This window comes from Procambarus clarkii, chromosome 56 (assembly GCF_040958095.1).
Source record: "Procambarus clarkii isolate CNS0578487 chromosome 56, FALCON_Pclarkii_2.0, whole genome shotgun sequence".
Taxonomy (NCBI): Eukaryota; Metazoa; Arthropoda; class Malacostraca; order Decapoda; family Cambaridae; genus Procambarus; species Procambarus clarkii.
Window position 1 is genome coordinate 27,555,541 of NC_091205.1, and position 9,332 is coordinate 27,564,872.

Genomic DNA, 9,332 nt, shown 5'->3' on the forward strand with positions numbered 1-9,332 from the left:
CAGATGGCAGCACTTGTTAAATTTAACGAACGGGGTTTCTAGTTTTGTTCCCAATTTTCTTCACAAATGTTTCCTTGCAGCGTCCGCGGTTGATGCCGTCTTGGTAATAAGGCAATTTGACGGTTATTGTTGTTATCTTCCGTTGTGATACATACCGTTTATATTTGTACAAGAGACTCTGTCCGAGGTGTGGGATCAGACGCTTGCGGCAAGCCGTATCAAACTTTGCAGGGTGAAGGGTCTTCGTCCGGGGATGGTCATAGGCGGGTCGGGATCGAGCCTCCATGGACCGCTTCCCTCCTTTACATGAAATTGCAAATTATACTCATTTCCAATCTCGCTAACTAACCGGCTCCATCCTCACTAAGAATCACCAGCACAGTATTTTCTTAATAATGATTAAATGAAGACAGTTTTCAGTGAAAAATTTACAAGGGTTCACCCCTGTAAATTTCACCCCTTCCATCACATGGAAGGTGGTGAAGGAGAAAGTTTATAGATATGGGACTCAGAGGTTAGTAATGATGGTTACAGAAATGAGAATAGTATTTAGTGAACATGGATAGTGATGAGGATGGCTATGAGTAGTGCAGATGATTACCGTGATGAAGGTCGTGTATAGTCAAGATGAGTCACAGTAACGTGACTGAAGATATGATGACCAAACTACACACCATTAAACGGAGAAACGATTTTGCCCGAACTTCCTTGGACTTCCTCTCTTCTATGACACGAACTGACAATGGTCCAGGACGGACCGAAACGTCGTCGTTTCGGTCCGTCCATTTTCTGATGAATGGTTTGGTCATCACATCAGTGAAGATGTAGTGTCCTTCACTGGAGCAGCGCCGGGTACCATTTATATTATATATTTTCACTAACACTGGAAGGTACAGGAACAGACATATTCTGATTCCTGTTGGTAGGCCTAGAGACTGCCGGGCCCAGAACTCTTCCTAAACCACAGCTTTCTAGTTTTCACTAACATGACCCACAGCTCATTTTAAGCTTTATAGTTGTAATGCTGGTTTTCCCTAGAATACGATTCTACAATCGATTTATAACCACGTCTCTAATGTTGGGTGAACATGGGCGAACTGTTACAAATTGGTGGCTAGTTGTCCCGTCCTGCCCAGGGTTCGAACGCAGGGGTCATGGAACATGGAACATCACATGGAACTCTAAACGTTTCTATCCAACAGCGATTTATACTTAATATGTCTGTCACTTAATATATAAATTTATTTTCAGTCTCTGGGCGTTACACGTCCAACGTTTCAGTCTTCGGATGTTATATCTCTTACGTTTTCTGCGCCAAGACGACTTTTAATCGTCACTTTTCTTCCAGGGATATTTATCTTAGCGTCTAGGCTCCTAACCGAGTTATCCTGGATGAGAAAATATCAAAATCGTACGATGGAATCAATCGCATTCCTGGACTTCCCTCCAGGCACACGCACTACCGACTGAAACACGATGAACTCAAAAGAAATACGTATTAAGAGGAACGTTCAGCGCTTGTGATGTGTGTGTGTGTGTGTGTGTGTTTATGTGGTGCGTGTGTGTTGTTCACAGCCTTCGTCAGGCCCTGAGGGGAGGGGAGGGGGGTTGATAAACGGATGAGGACCTGCAGCAGGTGGCTCTTCAGCGACGGAGAAAGTTATCTGCATGTGCTACGTACGGCGCTCCTTATAGTCAGGTGATCCGTACAGGCAAAAGTTTCGTACAAGCTAGTGCTCCACATTCAAGCTGTGTTTCTTTTTCGTCTCCGGCCTCCTTTGGGTTGCACCCGCTGAAGGCTCTAGCTCCTGGCTACGACACAGGTCAAGTGGCTCTCCGGACGCAGGCTGGACTGGCTCTCCGGACGCAGGCCGGACTGGCTCTCCGGACGCAGGCCGGACTGGCTCTCCGGACGCAGGCCGGACTGGCTCTCCGGACGCAGGCCGGACTGGCTCTCCGGACGCAGGCCGGACTGGCTCTCCGGACGCAGGCCGGACTGGCTCTCCGGACGCAGGCCGGACTGGCTCTCCGGACGCAGGCCGGACTGGCTCTCCGGACGCAGGCCGGACTGGCTCTCCGGACGCAGGCCGGACTGGCTCTCCGGACGCAGGCCGGACTGGCTCTCCGGACGCAGGCCGGACTGGCTCTCCGGACGCAGGCCGGACTGGCTCTCCGGACGCAGGCCGGACTGGCTCTCCGGACGCAGGCCGGACTGGCTCTCCGGACGCAGGCCGGACTGGCTCTCCGGACGCAGGCCGGGCTGGCTCTCCGGACGCAGGCCGGGCTGGCTCTCCGGACGCAGGCCGGGCTGGCTCTCCGGACGCAGGCCGGGCTGGCTCTCCGGACGCAGGCCGGGCTGGCTCTCCGGACGCAGGCCGGGCTGGCTCTCCGGACGCAGGCCGGGCTGGCTCTCCGGACGCAGGCCGGGCTGGCTCTCCGGACGCAGGCCGGGCTGGCTCTCCGGACGCAGGCCGGGCTGGCTCTCCGGACGCAGGCCGGGCTGGCTCTCCGGACGCAGGCCGGGCTGGCTCTCCGGACGCAGGCCGGGCTGGCTCTCCGGACGCAGGCCGGGCTGGCTCTCCGGACGCAGGCCGGGCTGGCTCTCCGGACGCAGGCCGGGCTGGCTCTCCGGACGCAGGCCGGGCTGGCTCTCCGGACGCAGGCCGGGCTGGCTCTCCGGACGCAGGCCGGGCTGGCTCCTTCCATAAACACGACTCTACGTACAGGACTGCGTCAGGAGCCGCCACAGAGCTCCACTAGGGTTACGTCACACCATCATAGGCTTCACTAATAACACACTGCATTAATCTGTGTTTCGCAAAGGACACACCACACTATCTTGGGCCACACCGCATCATCCAGGCACAAAACACAGCCCAGGACTATGCTAGGGGGTCACACCGACCAAGTACACCACTGGGACTATGTTAAGAATTCACCTGACGTCCCAACATATAGAGGACACTCCAGTTCTGCAACATCCCTCAAAGAGGTCGCTGGTAAAACATCTCCCGAAGATTATTTCCAGTTTAGAACAAGAGAAAGCGAGTACCTCAGCGTTTCAGGCTTGAATAGAGCCGTCGGGGTTTCAATTTACTCTAAACAAACCATTATTTCTGTTTATCTTGTGGGCTGGGGGCGAGGAGGGCTTCATCCTGTCCTCCCCAAGTGTGAGCATTGGGTTGGAAAATGTTTACCTGTTGAATATAACCAGTAGTTACCCACCACACACACCATCAGTGTGTGTGTGGGTGGGTGTATTTGTATATGTCTATATGTATGTGGGTGTGGTGAGTGTGTATTTGTATATGTATGTGTGTGTGTGTGTAATTATTTGTACTAACCTTTCGTGCCTACAGGATCGAGTTTTAGCTTTTTGATCCTAGGGTGACAATGAATGGTCATATATATATATTCAAGTTAATCAATAACTTGAATATATATATATATATATATATATATATATATATATATATATATATATATATATATATATATATATATATATATATATATATATATATTGACGTCTGGTTTTCTGACTGTAATACCGCTGGGGGCTGAGCCAGAGGCAATCTTTTCAACTTAGATTATTTTGCTTATTACATTTACATAAATTTTCTTGATTTTCTGTTAGTTTGTAATTATTTATAAATGTAAAATGTCATATTTTCAGTGAATAAATCTGTAAATAAATCGAGAATAGCTGTGTCTAATGGGTTGAATACAGAAAAGAATACACCAAATATTTATTTATAAGTAATAATACAGTATTATACAACTATTTATATATGTAAAATGGTAAAGTTTGTAGAGTTAAAAAAGTAGCTTGTAACACCATATGGCTTTCATCGTGGTGTTTTACAGTGGTACGATAAGATTAGATGATGATAGCATTTGACGGGAGTCACCATAACATGTGTTATACAACTGCAATCGTCTCTCTCTCTCTCTCTCTCTCTCTCTCTCTCTCTCTCTCTCTCTCTCTCTCTCTCTCCTTTTGGCAACACTTTCAGCAAATCATCACCATTTGTATCTCCTAAACCTTCTGCGGACGAGCTGCGGGGCGGCTGTGGCCAGCTGCCGGGTGTCCTTGGCCAGCTGCCGAGTGTTCTTGGCCAGCTTCGGGTCGGAAGTATCCCCAGGCACCGTTCTTGGCCTGGCCCTGGGCGTGGACCTCGGGGGCCTTGAAGACAACATCAGACCAACACCCTCTGCGCACCGACTGGATACTGTTGTCGTACATCCCTACTTGCGTCACCTGCCACCCAGGGAGAGACCATACGTCACAACATGTGCAGTGCAACAAATGCAATATTGATAATAATATTCGATGTTTTGCAACAGTGTGCAATGCTATACGGAATAGAAGGATATGTAATACTCAGGGGAAATCGCTAATCTATTACGATTGTATAACACTTGGGAAGGATAGGAGGACAGGAATTTAAGATAAGACGGAGGAAAGGATTGGTGCCCAATCACTTGGACGGTCGAGGATTGAACGCCTCTTACTTACATCTGGGTAGATGCCCAAGTTGAGGACCTCCCCGCTGGAGCTGACGTCGTGGACTGTGTTAGGGTAGAGACACACGCTCCTGCCCGAGTACGACGGTCCGCTGTTCAAGACAAACACCAAGTTAAGAACCGGCGTCTTAATAAGAAGTTATTACTGAGGAATTCACATGCATCCAGGACCGGTTGGTCTCTGGTGGTTTTGATCCAGTTAAGACCCTGTGTCGTGTATAATATAACTGCTGCTGCTAAGTGCTACAATTTAATACTTAGTGCTAAATTGACCTGTAGGGTTAATGACCGGGGTAAAATATTGCAACACAGAACACAATAATGTAAATTAATTTATGACTTCTACGATGTGTCTTAATCGTTGCTCAAACGCTTCTGTCCTGCTACGGGAATTAAACCAATCAGCTGTGACTTAACTGCTCAAAAGCTGCTGAAAAGATCTAATGTTTTGTACAATGGATAGACTTATGAACATTTAAGGAAATGCAAAAATTTAACATCCAGGCCTAAGTAGCCTTATAAATAATATATGCAGTTTCAAGGCTTTATTGAACACTCAACCACAGAAGGTGTGCAGTCTTAGGAGGATATTACCTAAAATCTCTACGCCTCGAGGTGAACGAGATTGAAGAATGAACTCACTCGTAGAAGGTCCAGGCGGAGGTGCCCGTGAGGAGGATGGCGGAGACCTGGCCCTGGAGGTTGCCGAAGAAGTTGCTGTCGGTGGTGCCATAGAACTCACTGCCAGTGAAGTACTGGCCCTGGTACACCGTCCAAGTGTCGCAGCCAAGGCAGTCCGGACTCCCTCCGTACCGCAGCGATGAGAACTGCGGTGTTACAGAAATAGATAAATAGATAAATATGATATATATACATATAGGATTATATTCAGCTTGAGTCATACTGAAAGACTTAACCTCGGACAGCATCCCAACATACCCAGAGAGACAGAGAGACAGAGAGACAGAGAGACAGAGAGAGAGAGGGAGGGAGGGGGGAGTAAAGCACGTAATCAATGGCAGGTGGAACATGTAAACAGAATAACTTCATCACACATGAGGAGCTGGAACATGTTAAGCACGTCTTTCAGGAATCTGGTCAAGGAATCGTCTAGGGCATTATTCGCCACCTACGTTATCCAGTACCAAAGTACAAGGGAGGGGGGCTATTCTCCCGTCGTTAGAGAGTAGACCTGATCACGACATTAACGACTATAAGAGACCGAATGAACGATGACGGTGAGTTCAGCTTACGGACGGAAACTGTTCCCAGGTGGGAACAGAATAAAGGTCACAGGTGGTGACAGGTAATAGGTCGAGACAGAACGAGGGGTCAATGATGGACAGACGGAGACGACATAGATGGACACAGAACTCGAAGACTCGGGAAAGTCAGGCGTCACTAGACAAGCTCCTTCTAAAAGGCGTCACCCAGGAGCTGAAGCACAATATCTGCGTATATGTAGGAGCAGGGCCGGGTTTAGGCATAAACTAAGTTACAGCTTAGGGTCTCATGGTCTGCTACAATTTAAATTTAGTTTTCAGTGTTAATCATTTCATAGCTTTCAAATTACATATTAAGCTTGCAATTGCAAGTTTAAAGAGCATTTTACTCATAAATTAAATTCTTTCAGTCATTCGACTCACAGGGCACGAATTTCAAGTATTTTTTATATAGCAAAATGTCTTTAAACTGAATAATGAAAGATTTATAATAAAACTCTAAAGAAGCAACCCCTAACCTTCCATCTTTGCACAGGTTTGGTATTCATTTTGGCGGCATTCTTGTCGAGTTCAGTTGTTACAGTCTTATTCTCTTTTAACAATTGTCAAATATGGCCTCAACAGCATCACGCAGCTAAGGGTCTCTACTGTTTCCTATAGCTTATGGTGTCATTAGTTTGTCATAGCTTAGGGCTTATAAAGCTTTCCAATAGCTCAGGGCCTCACCTTGTCTAAATCCGCCCTTATGTACGAGCAGGAATAAGAATGCAAAACACTCACCACGTCGTCGTAGCTATTGTCAAAGTTGCTGAAGTAATCGAAGCCATGGAGCCAGTAGACGCTGCCACTGGAGGCCAAGTTGTAGTCCTCATCCTCGTAGTAAAACCAGCTGGGGAAGGAGCATTCTCTTAGTCCACGGGAGGAGGAGGGGTTGGGAAGTAAGGGAAAGGGGTTGAGGATGAAGGGGTGGGGGGACGAAGGAAGGTGGGGAAAGGCATTAGGAGTAAGGTGGGTGGGGCAGTGGAAGGATATAAACAGAAATGAAAAAGACATAAACGGGGAAGAAATTTTTATATGAAACCAGTAGAAAATCCACCCCCAACTAAAGGAACTCACATGCCGGTGACGGTGGCGCTGGAGATGGTATTGTCGAAGTTGTATAGTCCCAGGTCCGGGACGTAATCGGAGAAGGTCTGGAATGAACCTCCTTTGTTGAATCCACTATAGCAGGTGGTATAGTGGACCGAACCCACGGCGGCTGTGGGAAAGTGAACTGTGCTTAGTGAGTGTTGGAAGCGCAGTAGAGCAGACAGGGCAGGGTTAGGGGTTCTTGTTGGTGTAAGGGGTCGCACTTAGAGGGTTGTGAGGTATGTGGGTGGTGTTGTTGGGCAGCACTGAGGTGTTGACGTGGCTGGGTTGTGCAGAGGGAGGTAGAACGTTGTGATGGATGTGTAGTACATGGCTACATGCATAGCAGTGCAGGGGGTTACTATATAGTGTGTGAGATTGGAAGGACGTCTTCGTGTGGGGATTTAATGGATCCTTTTATTTTTGTGGGAAAGGAGCACAGCTTAAAGTGTGGTATCGGAGAGTCTCTGTATAAAATCTTACGAGTAAAGCCTTTGATTCTAACTTCATAGTGTGTGAAAGGCTGCTGAGGAAATAATGATAATAATATTTGAGTATGACTGTTGTTGTTCCTGATGATGATTTAGGGCCCACGGTGGAAGAACTGCCAGATGCGTGTCCGAAAACAACAAACCTGCACATCGTCTGTCGGTGGAAAACATTTGTCCTATGCACAGGTTTCCAGATAAACACACTGTTAGGCAGAATCTGGGTGGCCCCACGCAGAGTAGCTGTAAAACACCCAGTGATCCCAAGGCGATATGTCTTGAAACTGAATAATGAAAGTCATTATTCACTCATTCTACGAACTGTGGGTAGCCGGACAAAGTCGTAACCTAACAGCAGACTTGTCGAGATGGACCCTCTTAATTTAAACTCTAGCCCAGTCTTGCAACAACGCAGTAAAGTCTTCCAGTGACATCTGGCGGAAAAAGAGCCAGACGCCCACCACGCCCCAAGAGCACACCAAGAGCCCATCAAGACATCTCCGGCACCTCTTGGCCAAGCCAGCGCTGGACACCATCTTCTCACCTAACGATCCAACCGGACAACTGAAAAAGTTACCCACTTCCCTTTGACTCCAGGGAATAACTGCGTCAAGCTTCACATCCATCTAGGCCGCTAAAGATGAATGCCCCACAGCAGTATAGAGACGCAGTGGTCAAAATCGCGTCACGGTGTCCGTTGGTTTCAAGGCGTCTAAGCTGAATCGGTTAAGAATTAGTAGGGAATCCACTGAAAGTTCTTTATATCATAGTATCCCAACCTAAAGTTGTGGTTTTCTTTAATTATAGAAAATCAAGGCAGTATAAACTTAAGTAAAACATATTCCTCTTTATTGAATAACATTAATAGAAATATAGTCTTGTTTAGCATTGTCGGGGAGAGAAAGCCTATTCAGCTTGTTGAGGTCCCACTAGGTCAACGACTGACCATATATAGCATGCTACCCACAGTATTTGTCTAACTCTTAAGTACCTATGTGATGCTAGGTGTATTCGTTTGCCTTGTTCGGGGTAGAAGGTAGACACAGTAGTCGCTTCTGTATATATTTATTGACCGAGATAGCAAGGTATATATCTGCCTAGCCGAGGTCCTTCTACTCTGAGTCTGTGAGGATAACTGAGGCTGCTGGGAGCATGGCTTGATGCTCCTCTGTCTGGCATGACGTCAGAGGCCTACTTGCCTGTGACTGGTTACATTTCAACTGACAGAATTTGAGTATAACAGGTGAACAGAGGCATCAGATATAAGGAAACGTGTCCAAACGTCTCACCCTACCTGGGAATCGAACTCTGGTACAATTGTGAATCAACTGCACTAAATACTATAAGGTAATAATAATAATAATAGTTCAATCGATAAAAATATGCAAAGAATAATGTTAGAGAGTTTACATGCAAAGGAGAAGACGTTCTATTATATAAATATATAACGGAAAAAAGACATTTGAAACAACAGCTCATTTGGCTCGGTGTTTAAATGACTCTTAGGTAGTCCCAGAGTCCTGGAGCAGCCTTGGAGTCGACACCAGAAATCTCAACTACAACCACACTCACCTTTAGGTAAGGCGGCAGCGGCGGTGATGAAGAGAAGTAAAAGAATCTTCATGTTGGTTGAAGAGACGCGGTGCTGGAGTATGCTGGTGAAGGTTGTGAGGAGTGCTGATGACCCCCGAGTCACCTATACTTATATCTGTGTAGTGACAGAGGGTGTGAGAGCCCGCCAGCCCTCACCTGCTCCTACTCCCACGGGTTACTGCGTACTAATTTTTACCTGGGGATTAGTAGCAGCACTTCTTTACATCCATTTATGTTGAGCACTTCATTTTGGGAGAATGAATATGGTTGCTTGATGATTCTACAACACTAAGCAACCAAATGTAAACCAACTAAGCCCTGCTCGTGTAAGTCAAGCTCTCCTCTCCGGCAGATTTTGATAGAACCTTCGGGC

At 47.1% G+C, this 9,332-nt stretch overlaps 3 protein-coding genes across 4 annotated transcripts in view; 1 reads left to right on the forward strand and 2 right to left on the reverse strand.

The window, feature by feature from the left end:
• LOC123770828 (uncharacterized) overlaps positions 1 to 1,097 on the reverse strand; it is a 12,855-nt gene extending 11,758 nt beyond the window's left edge. For both annotated transcript variants that reach the window (XM_045762996.2, XM_045762995.2), the window contains exon 1: positions 1 to 1,097. This exon is cut by the window's left edge and continues 455 nt beyond it. The gene's annotated coding sequence lies outside the window, so the exon portion shown is untranslated.
• The window catches only part of LOC138353226 (uncharacterized), an 8,687-nt gene extending 5,979 nt beyond the window's left edge, over positions 1 to 2,708 (forward strand). The window contains exon 2 of the mRNA XM_069306110.1: positions 1,824 to 2,708. Coding sequence (XP_069162211.1) covers positions 1,824 to 2,708 — 885 coding nt within the window. The remainder of the gene's footprint in view (positions 1 to 1,823) is intronic.
• Positions 2,709 to 3,734: 1,026 nt separating this feature from the next.
• On the reverse strand, positions 3,735 to 9,092 carry LOC138353147 (uncharacterized). Its single transcript, XM_069305985.1, has 6 exons — positions 8,939 to 9,092; positions 6,867 to 7,008; positions 6,531 to 6,639; positions 5,170 to 5,354; positions 4,520 to 4,619; positions 3,735 to 4,261 (listed from the first exon to the last, which is right to left on the reverse strand). Exons 1-6 carry the CDS (start codon positions 8,988 to 8,990, stop codon positions 4,040 to 4,042), a joined length of 810 nt encoding a protein of 269 aa, XP_069162086.1. The 5' UTR covers positions 8,991 to 9,092; the 3' UTR covers positions 3,735 to 4,039.
• Between the last annotated feature and the right edge of the window lie 240 nt (positions 9,093 to 9,332).